General features: G+C 46.9%; 2 protein-coding genes across 4 annotated transcripts; one reads left to right on the top strand and one right to left on the bottom strand.

Moving 5' to 3' along the window:
- Positions 1-3,624: 3,624 nt before the first annotated feature.
- On the top strand, positions 3,625-9,733 carry LOC103651544 (putative pentatricopeptide repeat-containing protein At5g09950). 3 transcript variants are annotated; one of them, XM_008677192.4, is made up of 3 exons: positions 3,625-6,913; positions 7,271-7,543; positions 8,800-9,733. In XM_008677192.4, the coding sequence occupies exon 1, from the start codon at positions 3,669-3,671 to the stop codon at positions 6,843-6,845; it is 3,177 nt and encodes a 1,058-aa protein (XP_008675414.1). In that variant the 5' UTR covers positions 3,625-3,668; the 3' UTR covers positions 6,846-6,913; positions 7,271-7,543; positions 8,800-9,733. The 3 variants fall into 3 exon arrangements, with proteins under 3 accessions (XP_008675414.1, XP_008675415.1, XP_008675416.1); XM_008677193.4 differs by having other exon boundaries at positions 7,227-7,543; positions 8,800-9,732; XM_008677194.4 differs by lacking the exon at positions 8,800-9,733 and adding an exon at positions 8,087-8,174.
- LOC100282478 (uncharacterized) lies at positions 8,157-9,340 on the bottom strand. Its single transcript, NM_001155387.1, is given in 2 exon segments — positions 8,157-8,369; positions 8,814-9,340. Coding segments are annotated over 2 exon segments (570 nt in total). The 5' UTR covers positions 9,269-9,340; the 3' UTR covers positions 8,157-8,254.
- Positions 9,734-18,901: the final 9,168 nt, after the last annotated feature.

Here is an 18,901-nt window from a genome sequence, read left to right as displayed (position 1 = left end):
GGTCCGTCCCTACAAGCAACCATTAGGTGCAAACATATAAGTAGGTCTTTTAGTCCCTTAGTAGTTAGATGTAGATGGCATCGCTTGCATATACAATTAGATCTTAGTAATAGACTAATAGTTGCCCATAGAAAATATTGTTATGGACGAGAAGAAAATCTTTTTATATCTAAGATAAATGAACATATAAAGTGTTCCATGGAAGACAGAGTTATTAGTCGAATCTTTTTTTGTGTAAGAGCAAGTGACCCTGCTCTGTAGCGATGAGGCAACCACCTTGAGCCAGGTTAAACAAAGGTGCTTCGATTTACCGTTGTACGTATTTCACCGATAGCTAGTGCCATACCTCTTCTCATTTCACTCCATGATTTGCTGCTGCATGGCGACATAGTATGCTCTCACACTGGGAGAAAGTTTATCTAAGTCTGCTCCCATGATGCCCAATTCAGCAGTAAGCAGTTGTGCCTCACTTTGTTTGGCCCTTGCTTCTATGTCCTGCTTGGTAAGACTGAGCTGCTCCTCCTTCAACTTGTTCTTAACTTCCATTTCATGCTTCTGCAAGTCAAACATCTTCTCAGTAAGCCTCATTTTATTCCCCTTCAATGTCAGGATCTCTTGCATCTGTTCATCTTGCTTCTCTTCTGTTTTTTCATTCCTCTCTTGCATCTGCTGCAGCACTTCTACAGCAGCACTAGATGATGCAGTGTCTTCCTTGAACCTTCTTTTTTTTGCAGTATCACGACCTTCAGGCCTTGTAATTGCTGCATTTTCAGTGTTGGGTTGTGTACCAACGGGATTACAGGGGCCTTCTGGTTGTTGTGTTTTCCTTGTCGGAGTGTTGTTTAGCTCTAGCACTTTATCATTCCACTTGGGCTCATTATGTAGCAGCTTCCAATAGTGCAAGAATTGGAAAGCTTCCTTCTCCTCGTACATCTTCACAGCATCATCGATCTGTGATGAAATATGAAACATGTCATCAGGTCACAAGCAGACCATGTCTTGTATAGCAAACATAGATGCATGATCAAGGTGCTTACCCTATCCTGTTCATTTTTGCCACTTTCATTTCGCCTATCAACTTTCGATTTGAATGCAGAAAACTTACTAACTGCCTTTTGGATAAGTTGCCACCTTTATGCCAATCTGACTTCTTGTTGAGCGTTCTGGTTTGTTCTCACAGAAAAAATCATACATTCTTTTGTAGTAAGCACATGCGCTTTGATTAACTCCTGCAATGGGATCCTTACTGACATGGAGAAAGGCCGAGCAAATCACAGCATCCTCCTCCTTGGTAAAGGCAGACCCTCTATGGGCAACATTTTTCTGCTTTCCTAGTTTCTTCTGTTCTTTACCTTTTGCTTTCTCGTGGGATGGAAACGTTTGCTGAGAGGTCGTGTCATCCTGTAGAGAATACTACACTTGTTTTAGCTTCATATAACATCAACGTATGTGCAAAGTTTAAATTTGTAGCTCGCGGCAATTAAAAACTATACCTCAAATGTGTTCGCATATTCTGGATTCTCAATGAAAACACCTAAGCTGTCAGCCCAATCATCATGCAAGTATTGTTCGTTCTGTTCTTCAGCCCATTCATTTGACAGCTGCCCATTTTCCATCCTATACAACAAACACATAAGAGTTTCCTAGCTCCCAGTCTACAATTATTATGCAAAATATAGAAATAATTGAGACATGAGCATTCGCAGGAGAGGCAGCATGCTGTGCGGCTGCCTGCCATGGCTGCTACCTGCCGCCTACAGCTACTGCTATTGTGCGGCTTCCTACCCACAGTTGCCCCCTACAGCCAGCGACGGCCCTGAGGGGGGGCGCGCGGGGCGGTCGCCCCGGGCCCCCACGGAATCACGGGCCCCACCCTGACACAAGAGCAGTAGCGCAGTTGAGCAGATCACGAAACCGCTAGCCGCTAGGAGTAGAAACTGGCAAACTGCATCACGGAAACGCTTCGTCTGTTCGTCGCTTCGAGTCCTTCCTCCGGTCTCCAGTACAACCGTACCTAGAGATTTGCAGCCAGAACTTGTAGAGCTCGTCCTTGCTGATCCGCTCCAGGTTCTGCCGCCGCCGCCGCGCCAGCGCGTCGAAGATGCCCACGGCGAACTCCTTGGAGTCCACCATCCCTGCAACGGACGAGTCGTGCACAGGTGCGCTCCCCTGAGCGGCTGAGCCACATGTACACCTCCATTTGGTGGCATGCAAAACCCATGTCTCGTCATGCTTATCCCTCCTACGCCTCCCTCAGTCCCTCTATCTCGCTGCTCGATCTTGCCACTTGCAGGGGAATTGGCCGATTTTAAGGTAATCACATATTTGCCTCCCTCGTTCCTACATGTTAGAAGACAATTTTAAGGTAATCACATATTTGTATTTTTTTTCTTAAGATGAATACTTTTTTAATGTATTTTAAAATTTTTATTACCAATATGTATTATATATATTGTTATAGTAAGGCCTCTATATTAAGTTTGGCCCCGGGCCCCTAATTTGTCAGGACCGTCACTGCCTACAGCTGCTGCTGCCTGCAGCGACGGCCCTGAGGGGGGGCGCGCGGGGCGGTCGCCCCGGGTCCCCACGGAATCACGGGCCCCACCCTGACACAAGAGCAGTAGCGCAGTTGAGCAGATCACGAAACCGCTAGCCGCTAGGAGTAGAAACTGGCAAACTGCATCACGGAAACGCTTCGTCTGTTCGTCGCTTCGAGTCCTTCCTCCGGTCTCCAGTACAACCGTACCTAGAGATTTGCAGCCAGAACTTGTAGAGCTCGTCCTTGCTGATCCGCTCCAGGTTCTGCCGCCGCCGCCGCGCCAGCGCGTCGAAGATGCCCACGGCGAACTCCTTGGAGTCCACCATCCCTGCAACGGACGAGTCGTGCACAGGTGCGCTCCCCTGAGCGGCTGAGCCACATGTACACCTCCATTTGGTGGCATGCAAAACCCATGTCTCGTCATGCTTATCCCTCCTACGCCTCCCTCAGTCCCTCTATCTCGCTGCTCGATCTTGCCACTTGCAGGGGAATTGGCCGATTTTAAGGTAATCACATATTTGCCTCCCTCGGTCCTACATGTTAGAAGACAATTTTAAGGTAATCACATATTTGTATTTTTTTTCTTAAGATGAATACTTTTTTAATGTATTTTAAAATTTTTATTACCAATATGTATTATATATATTGTTATAGTAAGGCCTCTATATTAAGTTTGGCCCCGGGCCCCTAATTTGTCAGGACCGTCACTGGCTGCCTGCCTATAGTCGTTCTCGCAAGATTCACGTGGAGGCGACCACACAAAACAAGGGACGAAAGAGATCCCAATAGGAGGGAGGAAGGACGGTGGCGTACCTTGGTGCCGGCGGCGTGTACCTAGGTTGTAGCGGCCCTCGACTCTTGCCGTCGCCACCGCTTCTTTTTTTTCTATCCTTCGTTCCGTCCCTTTCCGTTGTTTCGAGTATCGCCGTTGGTACCGCGAGACCGATTTGTGTCGCAGAGTCCCGATATATGGGTCATGCACGGGTGAAAGCCCAGAATATGGTCGACTTTAGGTGGTCTGTTGGAGAAAATATGGATCACAAATCGTGTCTATTTACAACCTATTTTGGGTTTAAGTTGGATTTGGATCCTTTGTTGGACTCAGTCTCACGCATCTGTTCCGACACCCATGCACCGGAAGGTAAGGGTGCCGCCATTACCTCACCTCACGCTCCGCTGCGCCTCTTCCTCTTCAGCCGCTGCCTCCGTTTCCCCGCCGCCACCTAGACGCCTCCCTCCTCCCGTCCCACTCTGCGACCTCCTTGCTCACCGTCTCGGGCCTCCTCGCTCGCCGCTCTCACCTCCACCGCCTCGCCCTCACGCCGACCTCCTCCCCCTGCTCCGCCGCGGCGGCGACGCCAACTCTCCGGAAAACCTCCACGTCGAGCTCATCAAGCGGGGCCTCAATCATGACCTCTTCTTATGCAACCATCTCGTCAACTCCTACGCCAAGGGCGCGCGCCTGGCTGCCGCGAGCCAGGTGTTCGACGAAATGCCCGAGCGGAACGCCGTCTCCTGGACCTGCCTCGTCTCCGGGTACGTGCTGCATGGAATCGCCGAAGAGGCCTTCCGGGTGTTCCGCGCCATGCTGAGGGAGGTGCAGGCTGGGTGCAGGCCCACGTCCTTCACCTTCGGGACCTTGCTCCGGGCGTGCCAGGATGGGGGACCCGACCGTCTGGGCTTCGCAGTCCAGGTCCATGGGTTGGTGTCGAAGACGGAGTATGCGTCAAATACTACTGTGTGCAATGCCCTGATCTCAATGTATGGTAGCTGCACTGTTGGCCCGCCGATCCTAGCGCAGCGGGTGTTTGATGGCACGCCGATCAGGGACTTGATCACATGGAACGCATTGATGTCTGTTTATGCTAAGAAAGGTGATGTGGCTTCAACGTTCACACTGTTCAAGGATATGCAGCGAGGTGATTCCAGGATTCAGCTGCGTCCGACAGAGCATACCTTTGGCAGTTTGATCACTGCTGCATCTCTGTCATCAGGCAGCTCGGCTGTGCTTGACCAAGTATTGGTGTGGGTGCTCAAATCTGGCTGTTCTAGTGACCTCTATGTGGGTAGTGCTCTGGTTAGCGCTTTTGCTAGACATGGCTTGACTGATGAAGCTAAGGACATATTTCTCAGTCTGAAACAGAAGAATGCAGTTACCTTAAACGGTTTGATAGTTGGGTTGGTCAGGCAAGACTTCAGTGAAGAAGCAGTGAAGATTTTTGTGGGGACAAGGAATACTGTTGATGTTAACGCAGATACATATGTTGTATTGCTCAGTGCATTAGCTGAGTATTCTATATCTGAAGAAGGGCTGAGGATAGGTAGGGTAGTCCACGGGCATATGCTTAGAACTGGACTTACTGATCTAAAAATCGCTGTTAGTAATGGACTGGTTAATATGTATGCCAAATGTGGTGCCATCGAGAGTGCCTCTAAAATTTTTCAGTTAATGGAAGCAACGGATAGGATTTCCTGGAACACCATCATCTCAGCTCTCGATCAGAATGGTAACTGTGAAGAAGCAGTTATGCATTACTCTCTTATGAGACAAAGTTGCATAAGCCCATCAAATTTTGCACTAATCAGTTCCTTGAGTTCATGTGCAGGTTTGAAACTTTTAACTGCTGGTCAGCAAGTGCATTGTGATGCTGTTAAGTGGGGTCTAGATTTAGATACTTCTGTTTCAAATGTACTGGTTAAAATGTATGGGGAATGTGGAGCTATGTCAGATTACTGGAAGGTTTTCAACTCTATGGCTGAACACGATGAAGTTTCTTGGAACACTATGATGGGTGTCATGGCCAGTTCACAAACACCTATTTCTGAAATTGTCAAAGTTTTCAACAATATGATGAGGGGTGGTTTGATCCCAAATAAAGTAACATTTATAAACTTACTTGCTGCTTTGTCTCCACTGTCCGTTCTTGAATTGGGGAAGCAAGTTCATGCTGCAGTGATGAAGCATGGAGTTATGGAAGATAATGTGGTAGATAATGCCCTCATATCATGCTATGCAAAATCAGGAGATATGGGTTCCTGTGAGCATCTGTTTACTAACATGTCTGACAGAAGGGATGCCATCTCGTGGAATTCTATGATTTCAGGTTACATCTACAATGGCAATCTACAGGAGGCTATGGATTGTGTATGGCTTATGATACACAGTGGCCAAATCATGGATTGTTGCACTTTCTCCATTATACTCAATGCATGTGCTTCTGTGGCAGCATTGGAGCGTGGAATGGAGTTGCATGCTTTTGGTATTAGGTCACACTTGGAATCAGATGTCGTGGTTGAGAGTGCTCTTGTTGATATGTACTCCAAGTGTGGTAGGGTGGATTATGCCTCTAAGCTTTTCAATTCTATGACTCAGAGAAATGAATTTTCATGGAATTCTATGATTTCTGGTTATGCAAGACATGGTCTTGGAAGGAAAGCCATTGAGATATTTGAGGAAATGCTGCGCAGCAGAGAGAGTCCAGACCATGTCACTTTTGTCAGTGTCCTATCTGCCTGCAGTCATGCTGGATTGGTGGAAAGAGGTTTAGAATACTTCGAAATGATGCCGGATCATGGTATACTACCACAGATTGAACATTATTCTTGTGTCATAGACCTTCTCGGTCGAGCTGGTAAGATTGACAAGATAAAGGAGTACATTCAAAGAATGCCAATTGAACCTAACGCTCTCATATGGAGGACTGTTTTAGTTGCTTGTCGACAATCAAAAGACGGGTCTAACATTGATCTGGGGAGAGAAGCTTCAAGGGTGCTTTTGGAAATAGAGCCTCAAAATCCTGTAAACTATGTTCTGGCATCTAACTTTCATGCAGCTACAGGAATGTGGGAAGATACAGCCAAAGCCCGAACTGCAATGAGGCAAGCGACAGAGAAAAAGGAGGCTGGTCGCAGTTGGGTAACCCTAAATGATGGAGTCCATACTTTCATCGCTGGTGATAGATCACATCCAAACACCAAAGAAATATATGAAAAACTGAATTTTTTGATACAGAATATAAGAAATGCTGGTTATGTTCCCCTGACAGAGTATGCCTTGTATGATCTTGAAGAAGAAAACAAAGAAGAGCTGTTGAGCTATCATAGTGAGAAGCTAGCCATTGCCTTTGTTCTGACTCGTTCCTCAAGTGGCCCAATAAGAATAATGAAGAACCTTCGGGTTTGCGGAGATTGTCACATAGCATTTCGATACATTTCTCAGATGATTAGCCGGCAAATCATTTTAAGGGATTCTATCCGATTTCATCATTTCAAAGATGGGAAGTGTTCTTGTGGAGATTACTGGTAACTGATTTGAAAGGTTGGTTTAGCACCAGTTCCTAACATTTCAGGTCATACCACATTGCCAGATGCTAGGTACATGTTTCTTACCTTTCTCTTATTTAAGTCATATATATATATATATATATATATATATATATATATATATATATATATATATAAATTTTTATATATATATATATATAAATTATATATATATATATTCAAATAAAATAACTGTTCGAGTTTCTCCTAAGACATGAATTTACTATTCAATAACTATTATTCCATTTTCCCTCAACCCATAGAATTTGTAAAGAAATAATTGCATCTGTCAAATACTCGAAGCTTACACCTGTAGCATCTAAAATTAAAATTGAATTTATTAATTCGGCTTGCTAATTTATAGGTGTTGTCTTTTCATGACTGTCCTTGGGCTGCCCAACATAGCAGCTTTTGGTCATCACTAGATCAGGCTGGTGCGCTCCAGTGCGCCAGAACAGGCGAGCACCAGAACAGGCGAGCACCAGAACAGGCGAAAAGTACTGGAAAGAGCGATAAACAGCGATCGTTACAGGGAGGCAGTACTGAACACGGCAGGGTCACGTGTCACTCCGCCTAGGCGTCCTAGCACACGTGAAGTTCTTTGTGTTGTCTACAGCCTAGACATGCTGGTGTCTCTGTTGGCAGATGCTTGGAATTTTGAAGTGTTCGGTTCATGAGAAGGTATGACTTTAAAAACATTGTTTTATTTAACATATTCTATTAAATGTATGAAATGAATCATTCCATCTTTTGGCTTTTTAGAATACCTTTATGTCGACAATGTAGTTTCCTATGTCTCACTTTTAACATCGATATTCTTTGTGCAATGACATGAGGAAAAAGCAAATGCAGAGATTGATGAAGAAGATGAATAATTTATCAAATCAATAGCTTTTTGGATAATTTCTCTATCTCTGCATTGCAATGCCGTCGTGCATAACTTGTGCGTGGAGGGTGTTACCTTTTGAAACTGCACCTTTTTAAGTGTTTCCAATTAAAGCATCACCTTTTGAGTTGTGATCCTATTGCTTAATGCTAGATGAACCAGGATGGAATAATAACATATTCACATCACAATGTAGCAAACTAGCAATGCCAATCTACATACCCTGTTATTTATCTGAAAGCATATGTTATTATTGGCATTTGACAACTTGTATTTGTACTAGAGATAAACCTTTTTTGCCCGCACTGGACAGTCTTGACCTTCCCGTATAAATCCAGGTATCTAATCGAAGGAAACTGGAAATTGGGATTAATGTCTATCCAAAAAGGACAGCACAATGAAACTAAGTTGAACAACGTGCAATATGAAATTTTCTATATACCATATCAAGTAAGTACATTACATTTAAAAGACTTGTACATAACGAAAACACCAAAAGTCCACCATTAATCCAAGTCCACAATTCCAAAATTGGAGAGAAGGATCTTCATTTGCTGAACAAAATCCGAGCCTGTTGCATACTCTGTTAGCATCCCTACTGCAAACCCAAACATGGCCCACCTGCAAGATGTGTAGCAAGGTGAATTAGCGCATAGAGACAAGCTGTCTTAACGTACTCAACAACGTGGTGAATCCTTACGTCTACCTATCTTGCATTTTTTAGCATGCTTATTGTAGACTCATGTTACTTATTAGAGCCTTACACGAGTAAATCAAGTAGCATCAAGGGGTAATGAACATACTAGGCCTTGTTCCAAATGGCTTGAAAACATATCAGTTCAACTGATTAATCAATCTCAAGGCCGATGTTTGGTCGATTTATTGGTTGCTAAGGAGCTGGCTGTCTGAAAAGCTCAGGCTAGATCGATTTGCAGTGAAATGTCCCTGATTCAAAAACCTTGAAATGTTTGAAGGCACTAGGAAAAATCTGAAGAACCATATTGGATTATTCAAAAGGCTTTCTGGTTCACAAATTTGATGCATCTTGCAGGGGGGCAAACGTACCTTCCGTTGGAAATCTCATTCTTGGGCAAGAACCCGAAGAACGGACCCTGGTCGGCCTCCTCCAGCTTCTTCTTCTTGAAGTACTCCTGCAGGTCCTTGGCCACCTTCCTCTGGTACTCCAGCGTCATGGCCCCAGCCACCGGCTTCCGCATCTGGGCTGTGGCGTCAACTGGCTTGGGCTCAGGAGAAGGTGGCATCGGCTGCGACGACGTGGGTGGAGCAGCGGGCTTCACGGGCGTCGGAGGCTGCGACAGGGTGGGAGGAGTGGACAGAGCCGGCGTCTTGGGTGGCATCGGCGGCGGTGGCGACAGCGGAGGCGCCGCAGGTCTCCGGATGGGGCCCTCTGCCTTGGAGCTCCTGATCACCGCGAAGGATCGGCATGCGCGGTGTGGAGGAGCGACCGAGACGGCCCCCACCTTCACCTTGATGGAAGGGATGGACGGGGCCAGAGACATTGCTGCGGCGCTTGAGCTTCGCAAGCGCTGTTTGGCTCTTGTTTCTTGGGAGGCTATGAACAGAGAGGAGATGGAGGGAAGGAAGGAACGCGTGGAGAATGTTGGGACACACACCCACGCTCTCGTTGTGGATAAGAGTGTGTGGTGCCAAGTTTCCGTCCGCGAACACAGGGCCCAGGAACGTGTTGTCTCCTAACGGTCAGGTCAGTTCGTGAGGTTTTCAGGAACTCAGCATGGGCGCAGCACATTCAGATATTCTGGTGCTGACCTGCTGCGATTGTCCCTGTCACTTGGGCAGCTTGTTGTAGCGCTCTTGCTTTACAATTACTATCACACATCAAAGCAACCGATTGCTTGACAAATTGAACTGGTATTGGTACGACAATATATAACAACCCTATAACCTATGTAGCCCACCGGATCATTTATATTTGTATAAATCCTCATCCATGAGTTGCATAGTTCCTTCTTGCTTTCGTGAAAGAAAACATACACCATTTTCTACGAATTCTTGTCGATTATTCTAAGCCATAACATCTATTCTGCAGAGAAGACTACCTAAGAATCGGCATAATGTTATTGCAATGTGTTTTTAAGAAATAGCAAAGTCTATTTTGTTCCTGGACGTGTCGCTGAACTTGAAACACGCTTGGAAACTCTAATATCAGACACCATTGTACCTTCTGTCTTTCAGAATCAGATAACATATCATCATTGACTATATTCATAGTGGCTCCTTAGTTGTTTTTGCTGATATGGCAGTGAGACATACGCCATATGGTGTTGTGGACTCTTTCCTAGGGCGCCAGTATACTAGGCGCAACAAGAAGTAGGGAAGGCCCCTGAGCTTATCCCCTCCCTGGGCTTATCCCTTATTCCCTAGTTTATCTCAGTATTGTTGGAGTCGGTTCAGATTAGTCCTGGAGTCTAGCAGATAAGTTCCTTAAGTCTAGGAGATAAGTTGTTAGGCCACCTGAGTTATAAAGGGGCCTTAGTTTGTAACTAGGGTTTCTCATCTAAGAAGTTGATGCCGGCTGGCTCAGCTCTTGGGTCACCCTAGCGAGTTCTTCCCCTCGCCCTGGTGCCCACAGCGGCTGTGTTCATCCCCGGTCTCCCTACCACTTGCGTTCATCCTCCCAATCATCTCTACTCGTGCATTCTTCCTGGTGCACTCCCCTTAAATCCAGCCGATCCCACATAAGCCATATCAATTTGGTATCAGAGGCAAAAGACGCATCGACCACCATGTCCGGCGTCGACGACGATCCTGCCACTCTGACCGATTCTGCCAAACTGGACAGAATTTTGGCGCAGCTCGCCACGCTCAACTCCAGGATGGATTCTCATGACCAGCGGCTAGCACGATTGGAAGGCCAACCCGGAGGCTCTTCACCGACTGGACCACAAGACCCCTCGACGTCCGTCCAGTTGGGCACCGGCCAGATCGGGGGATCGGGATCAGCCCCCCATGGCCGCGGTGCAAACATTGATCATACCAGGAGTGCCAGCAACCGGGAGCGATTTGAAGACGACCCACCCCCCCGTCCCAGAGTCAACTTCCCACAGTATGATGGTGAGTCTGATCCACTGCCTTGGCTCAACAAGTGCGATACATATTTTCGAGGAATGCGGACATGGGAAGACGAGAAAGTATGGCAGGCCTCCCTGCACCTTGAGGGTGTGGCGGCAGAATGGTTTTACACACTGGAACGCGACACAGGCGGTGTTCTTACATGGTCGCGCTTCGCGGACTTCCTCCAAATGAGATTTGGACCTCCTCTGCGGACCAATGGCATGGCTGACCTCAAGGAACTATACAGGACCGGCACTGTTGAGGAGTACCAGCGTCAGTTTCTAAGGTTATTGTGCCGCTGCGATGACATGTCTCAGAAGCAGCAGACCAACATGTTCACCGCCGGCCTAGGGGAGCCGCTCCGCACTGACGTCGAGTTGGAGAGGCCATCCACCCTTCAGCATGCCCTCCACTTGGCCAGAGCGTATGAGCGGCGCTTGGGTACCACACCCAGCCCCGGCAAGACGTCATACACACCTGCAACAGCCTCATCCAGATCATCAGCAGGTTCAGGGGCACGTCCAGCAACTTCAGCGACAAGCCGGCCTCGCCTCCGTCGACTCACACCTGACGAGGTCGCCGCCAAACGTGCCAGCGGGGAATGCTACCATTGCCCGGAAAAGTACACGCCAGATCACAAGTGCACAGGCCGCGGCGTGTTTTTGCTCGAGATGGACGACGAAGGCATTCCAGCCGAGAGTGAGCTACCGGAGGACCTGGGCATTTCTCTGCACGCCATGACTGGGATAGATGTCACAGACACACTCAAGCTTCCGGTCTCCATCAACGGCATAACCCTCACAGCGCTCGTTGACTCTGGATCCACCCATACATTCCTGAGTGATGCTGCTATCTCGCGCCTGGGCTTACAGGTGACACCCTTGGCCGGCCTCTCTGTTAAGGTGGCAAACGGTGAGCGCATAACCAGCAAGGGCCGCGTAACCGCAACCCTCACCATTGGCCAAGAACAGTTTACAACATCCTGCTATTCCCTACCCTTGGATGGACTAGATCTGGTGTTAGGAGTTCAATGGCTACGATCACTGGGGCCCATTGTCTGCAACTTCGACAAGCATACCATGACATTCTGGAGGCAAGGAAGAATGATCCGGTGGACTGGCGTTGGTGGCGCTACCCCTCGCTGCTCATCACTGGATATGAGCCGGGAGTGTCTGGAGGCACTTCTGACCTCATTCTCTGATCTGTTTGAGGAGCCACAGGGACTACCACCATCGCGCCGACATGATCATCACATAAGACTGTTACCTGGAACAGCACCAGTAGCAGTACGACCATACCGATATCCTCAACTCCTCAAAGATGAGATCGAACGCCAGTGTGATCAGATGATGCAGCAAGGAATCATTCGCCAGAGCACGTCCGGATTTTCCTCCCCTGTTCTGCTAGTCAAGAAGGCTGACAATACTTGGCGATTCTGCATTGACTACCGCGAGCTGAATGCAAAAACAGTGAAGGATAAATTCCCAATTCCCGTCGTGGATGAGTTACTGGATGAACTCTGTGGCGCCAGCTTCTTCACCAAGTTGGATCTTCGCAGTGGGTATCACCAAGTCCGAATGCATCCAGAGGACATCCACAAGACAGCTTTTCGAACACATTATGGCCACTTCGAATTCCTGGTAATGCCATTCGGCCTGACTAATGCACCATCCACTTTCCAGGCACTAATGAATGAGATCCTCAAGCCATTCATCCGGAAGTTTGTCCTGGTGTTCTTTGACGACATTTTAATTTATAGCTCATCATGGACACAGCACCTACAGCATGTGAAGCAGGTGTTTCAGTTGCTCCGTGCCAACCAACTCGCCCTCAAGCAACCCAAATGTTCCTTTGGCAAATCTGAAGTTGCATACCTTGGACACATTATTTCAGCAGTAGGAGTAGCCATGGATCCTTCCAAAGTTGATGCAGTGGAATCATGGCCACCTCCCCAGACACTCCGGGCTCTCAGAGGGTTCCTAGGCCTCACCGGGTACTATCGGAAATTCATTGCAGGGTATGGTGCCATCGCTGCCCCTCTCACGGCACTGCTCAAAAAGGAGGCATTCAGATGGACCGTAGAAGCCAATGAGGCGTTCTGTCAGCTGAAACAGGCTCTGACCACAGCACCTCTTCTTCAATTACCAGACTTTGCTCAGCGGTTCTTCATTGATTGTGACGCTTCCGGGGCCGGTTTCGGGGCTGTCTTGCACCAGGGAGACGGCGCCATTGCTTATTTCAGCAGGCCAGTCTCTCCTCACCATCAGAAGTTACCAGCATATGAGAGAGAGTTGATAGGGTTGGTGAAGGCTGTCCGTCACTGGCGACCATACATATGGGGCCGCCCATTCACTGTCAGAACAGACCATTACAGTTTGAAATTCCTATTGGATCAAAGGTTGTCCACAATTCCGCAGCACACTTGGGTTAGCAAGTTGTTTGGTTATGATATTACAGTGGAGTATAGACCAGGTAAACTCAACGGAGCAGCCGACGCCTTATCCCGTCGGGAGGAAGATACTGGGGCTGTTTACAACATCTCATCACCAACTTTTGACCTATTTGATACTCTTAGAGCTGAATCCAGTTCAGATTCTCAGGCAGCAGCAATTCGAGCACAGTTGGCAGCTGGAACAGCCCCACCAGGGTGGGCTGAAACTGATGGTATTCTGCTGTTCCAGGGCAAGGTATTCATTCCTGATTCCTCGTCCCTATGGCCGGCACTGCTTGCTCAAGCACATGACGCGGGGCATGAAGGAGTCCAGAAGACAGTGTGTCGATGGCGTTCCTCTTTTTATAGCCGGATGGCTTTACAACGTGTGAAGGAATTTGTACGCGGCTGTTCTACATGCCAACGCAACAAAACAGACCATCTTCATCCGGCAGGTCTGCTACAGCCATTGCCAATCCCCTCTATGGTATGGGCTGATATTTCAATGGATTTTATTGACGGGTTTCCAAAAGTGGGTGGGAAATCGGTCGTGCTCACAGTGGTTGACCGATTTTCAAAGTATAGTCACTTCATTGCATTGGGACATCCGTATTCGGCAGCCTCAGTGGCCAAAGTTTTTTTTTATGATATTGTGAAACTACATGGCATCCCATGCTCTATTGTAAGTGACCGGGATACAGTCTTTACTAGCTTGTTTTGGACAGAGTTATTCCGGTTAGCGGGAGTCAAGTTGCACATGAGCTCAGCCTTCCACCCCCAGTCTGATGGCCAATCCGAGGTGGTTAACAGAATCATAACCATGTACCTTCGCTGCCTAGCGGGTGATCGGCCCAAGTCATGGCTAAAGTGGCTCCCATGGGCAGAGTTTTGCTATAACTCATCCTATCAGACTGCACTCCAATGTTCCCCCTTCAGAGTGGTCTATGGAAGGGATCCTCCACCCTTGATCCAATATCAGCAGGGCGGTTCAAATGTGGCAGCAGTAGACAAACAGCTCCGGGACAGGGATGACTTCTTGGCAGACATTAAAGATCGTCTCATACAGGCTCAGGTGACCATGAAGCAATACCACGACAAGCGTCGTCGGGAGGTGGAGTTCAATGTGGGAGATTGGGTTTGGCTAAGACTACAGCAGCGCACAGCGGTGGGGGTAACATCAGCAGCTCCTACCAAGTTGAGCCCCAAGTTCTTTGGTCCTTATCAGGTGCTGCAGAAGATTGGGACAGTTTCATACAAACTACAGTTACCCAGGAATGCTCGGATTCATGACGTCTTTCATGTGTCGCTCCTGAAGAGGTTTGAAGGCTCGGCCCCGGACCAGATAGTTCCTCTGCCACCATTGTTACATGGCCGAGTCATTCCAACACCTGAACATGTGCTGCGAGCAAGAATTAACAGAGGCGTTTGGGAAGTATTGGTGAAGTGGCTGGGCCGTTCAGAGACAGATACGGCCTGGGAACAGATGGAAGACTTCAAGCTACACTACCCAGATTTCAAGCTCGAGGACGAGCTTTTTGTCGGGAAGGAGGGAAATGTTGTGGACTCTTTCCTAGGGCGCCAGTATACTAGGCGCAACAAGAAGTAGGGAAGGCCCCTGAGCTTATCCCCTCCCTGGGCTTATCCCTTATTCCCTAGTTTATCTCAGTATTGTTGGAGTCGGTTCAGATTAGTCCTGGAGACTAGCAGATAAGTTCCTTAAGTCTAGGAGATAAGTTGTTAGGCCACCTGAGTTATAAAGGGGCCTTAGTTTGTAACTAGGGTTTCTCATCTAAGAAGTTGATGCCGGCTGGCTCAGCTCTTGGGTCACCCTGGCGAGTTCTTCCCCTCGCCCTGGTGCCCACAGCGGCTGTGTTCATCCCCGGTCTCCCTACCACTTGCGTTCATCCTCCCAATCATCTCTACTCGTGCATTCTTCCTGGTGCACTCCCCCTAAATCCAGCCGATCCCACATAAGCCATATCATATGGACTCTCATGTATATAAAAAAATTTCATCACCTTTTCAAATTAAGTTGGATAAAAACAAACTTTATATGGAAACTGTATAGCCCGACATAATCTGCAAACTAATAGTTGACAACGGTTCAAAAGTGACAAAGAAACATATCTTCGGAGTTCAAGCAATCATGTTCTCCACCCCTTGTGCATGACACTGTACTTCTATTCATAGTGGTGGCTCGGTGTACAATCCGTATGAAATTACAACCATGTCCTAGATTCCTATACACAAACTACGAAATTCATCAAGAGCATAGCTGTCTTTTTCCCTTATAAACGTGTTGAACAAGCCTTCAAAATCTCCCTTCGTCTCATCGTCTGGTCAGCCGAAGACCTCCTTCATCCACCTAGATGAGAGCTTTGTTCATGGATCATGAAACTGAAGCCCCCAAAACCACCTTTGTACGCATCGCTAGGATAAAGATGGCTTCGTTATCCATTCAAAGCACTTGAAACAAACTTAGATATGACTGGTGTCCTTGTGTTTCGAGGACCTTCGACAAGAGTAGGTTCCCAACAACAAGTGGGTCTTGTTTATGGATATGACCAGAATGCCCTGAGAAGCTCTTTGTTGTATCGTCCCGAAGTAGCTCCCCTACTGCCGCTCTCCTTGAGCCATAACTTTCTCATCGCCGCCGTTAATCACGAAGAGCGCCGCCTGCATAGCGGAAATCCCGATATAGGCGTTGTACAGGCTCCGATAAAACTCGCTCTCTCCTCCCTTTTTCTCCCCCACGCGACTCCAATCGCAATTCCAAGTTTCCATCCCTGTCGCCCGACTCCAGTGAGCAACTTTAGCTGGCCTAGTATCAATATCGCTTATAGGTGAAGCTTACTTACACAAGACTAGCAAATTTAGGCTTTGTCCATTACAAAACCTTGAGGAGGTGAATCATGTAATGATGTGTAGCTCAACCCACGGGTCTGCACTATAAAGCTGCTATATGAAAGTGTAGAAATTGAGACAATTATAGACCTTGGCTTTGGTAGGTATTGTTGGAATTGGACCTATCTAAGGCCGCTTGTGGTTGGCCTAATTTATATAAGGAAACCAATGTAGTGTGTAGAGATGTCACAGGGGCTTTAGTTCCGTATTGATTATCTAGGTACGAGATAACCAATATATATATGAGGCATGTATTATTCCTCACATGAGACAAACAAAGGGCTATAGATGCTGCTATAAACTTACCACACGTGCTCGCTCTCATTTCCTATTTTTTCACGAAATTGTTGTGTGACTTGCGATGATGCTCGATTGTGTTATGACATGTTTTGAACATCAGTTTATTTTTGTCTTTTATTATTTGCTCATCGAGTATCACACCTAAACTACCACGTCAACTAGAAGTAATGGGCGCACGTTACGTACATGAACTCCGTGTGATTGCATGTAGAGAGGTTCAATGGGCGATTACTGGAACTTAGCATATTGAATCTGGAGATTGATCTAGTTGACGACACCCTTTATATATTGGAGATATCCAGTAGACGAGTCACACGGGAAAACAACTGGCTCGACTTTTCCTTCTTCGTCTTTGCGTTGTCGCTTTTCTGCTCTGTCGACCCTTCATTTGTCGTGCAACAGATCAAGGGGAGCGATGTCTTCGAACCGTCGTCGACAATCTGATGACCTGCACGGGTGCCAGTGAGTGGTGTCTCCTAACCATCGTCGATGATTTGACGACCTGTATAGGTGTCGACAAATCAGGTTTCTGAGAAGTGTGTCACGCACATCCGCTCGTGTACCTCATCATCACTCGCGGGAAGCACTATAAGTAAATCAGTTGGTCAAGCGATGTTGATATCTTGTTTAGACCTGTTGTTAAATTTTTTGTGCATTTTTATTTATGGATTTGTTTAAGATATGTTTTGTTCTAGCATCGTATGTATTATTTGTTAGTAAATCTGGGGTTTAAATTCTATGTTGCATTATCAAATTATTCTAAGGTCATGTTAATTTTATAACAAGTACAAGCAAATCCAAAAGCACACGTCGTTGGAGTTGGACATTTCCATCGCAGGTGTCCTTGGTGTTCGAGAAGTCGCTGCAGTACGTGAAGCGCTTCAGCCGCTACAAGAATCCCGATGCCATGCTCCAAGTTCACGAGACGCTCAACCGCTCTGCACACTCGGCATCCTCTGCCCCGACACCAGTTGCGAGGCCACCACGCTCGTCCCCTCCCTCAAGTCCGGCGGCAGGCAGAGCCGGTTCTGACATTTTGAGGGTCGTAAGCGAAAATCTATATGAAGGTCTTATATAGAGGTTTGAGTCTGTTATTTTTTTAACTTTTAAATGATATCTGAAAAATAAAAGAAGTTAACAATTTTCATAATTTTATTCAAAATGATATGATTAGAGACACTGTTACAATATTTTGTGAGCCATAAAATTATACAAATTATGTAATATAACTCTGCATTTGTTTTGAGAGCAAATATTTTACTTTTCATTTGTCAAACTAACCTAAACCTTAAAATGCACATTAAACAAAATCTAAACACATTGGAGCAAATTTTCTAAAAACAAAGTTCAGCAAACTAAACTAGGATTAAGCAACGTAGATTATCAGTGTCGGCTCTGAGGTAGGTTAGAATTGAGCAACGCAATAGACACATGTATACAACACCTTCCGTCCTTCCGCGTCAATCAATATTTAGTATTCGTTATCAAGCAGACTATTGCAGACTGTTGCGCGACTAGGGCTGAAAACAAAGCTCGAGGCTCGCGAGCCGGCTCGGGCTCGATCAGGCTCGGTGAGGCTCGCGAGCCTAAACGAGCCCGAGCCGAGCCTAATTCCACGGCTCGCTACACTAACGAGCCGAGCCGGCTCGAGGCTCGGTCCAAACTACTACAGCTATCACTTGTCAGTTGTCAGTTTGTTTATTAGTGTCCAGTCATCTAGATCCAGTGACCAGTGTGTTGTTTTGGTCACAACTCACAAGGAACTAGAGTGCAGGGACATAATTTTTTATTATATGGAACATATTGTGCTTCAAATTTAAGCTAATGACTGTAATTACTGTTGTTGAGTACTTGAGTGTACAGGCTCGTGAGCCTATATCGAGCCGAGCCAAGCCTTATTACCAAGCTTGTGAAGTGACCGAGCCGAGCCTGGCTCGGCTCGCTATTCCACCGAGCCTGGCTCGGCTCGACTCGTTTCCAGTCCTATGTGCGACCTTGAAGAAATGATTACCAGAAAATCAGAGAGATGTAACAAAGAAACAAGAATAGAGATTTATCGGTAACATATATGTATTTGACATAAGCTAGACAAACAGTATCGATCTTGGAGGGTCTGAGCGGTAGCATAGCTGTATACCCTCAGTGCCGACCCTGGCAGCAGGTTTGTCGGTGATCCAGGGAGACACCGAGAAAATGCTCATCGACCCTTTTACCCCGGAGAGTAACAGCTAACAGAGAGCTTCTTAGGGCATTTTGGTCATATCCATAAATGGGACCCACTTGTGAGTCCTCAAAACTATTAGATGGGGTATTTTGGTAAACCAATTTTAACGAGTACAATGAAATGAGACGCGACCTATTTTGAAGAGCAGTAACGAAGAGTAATCTATTTTGACATATTTCTCTGAGTCCAAATTTTTTAGTG

This window comes from Zea mays, chromosome 3, assembly GCF_902167145.1.
Source record: "Zea mays cultivar B73 chromosome 3, Zm-B73-REFERENCE-NAM-5.0, whole genome shotgun sequence".
Lineage (NCBI taxonomy): Eukaryota > Viridiplantae > Streptophyta > Magnoliopsida > Poales > Poaceae > Zea > Zea mays.
The sequence above is the reverse complement of the archived record's forward strand: the minus strand, read 5'-3'. Positions and strand labels throughout refer to the sequence as shown.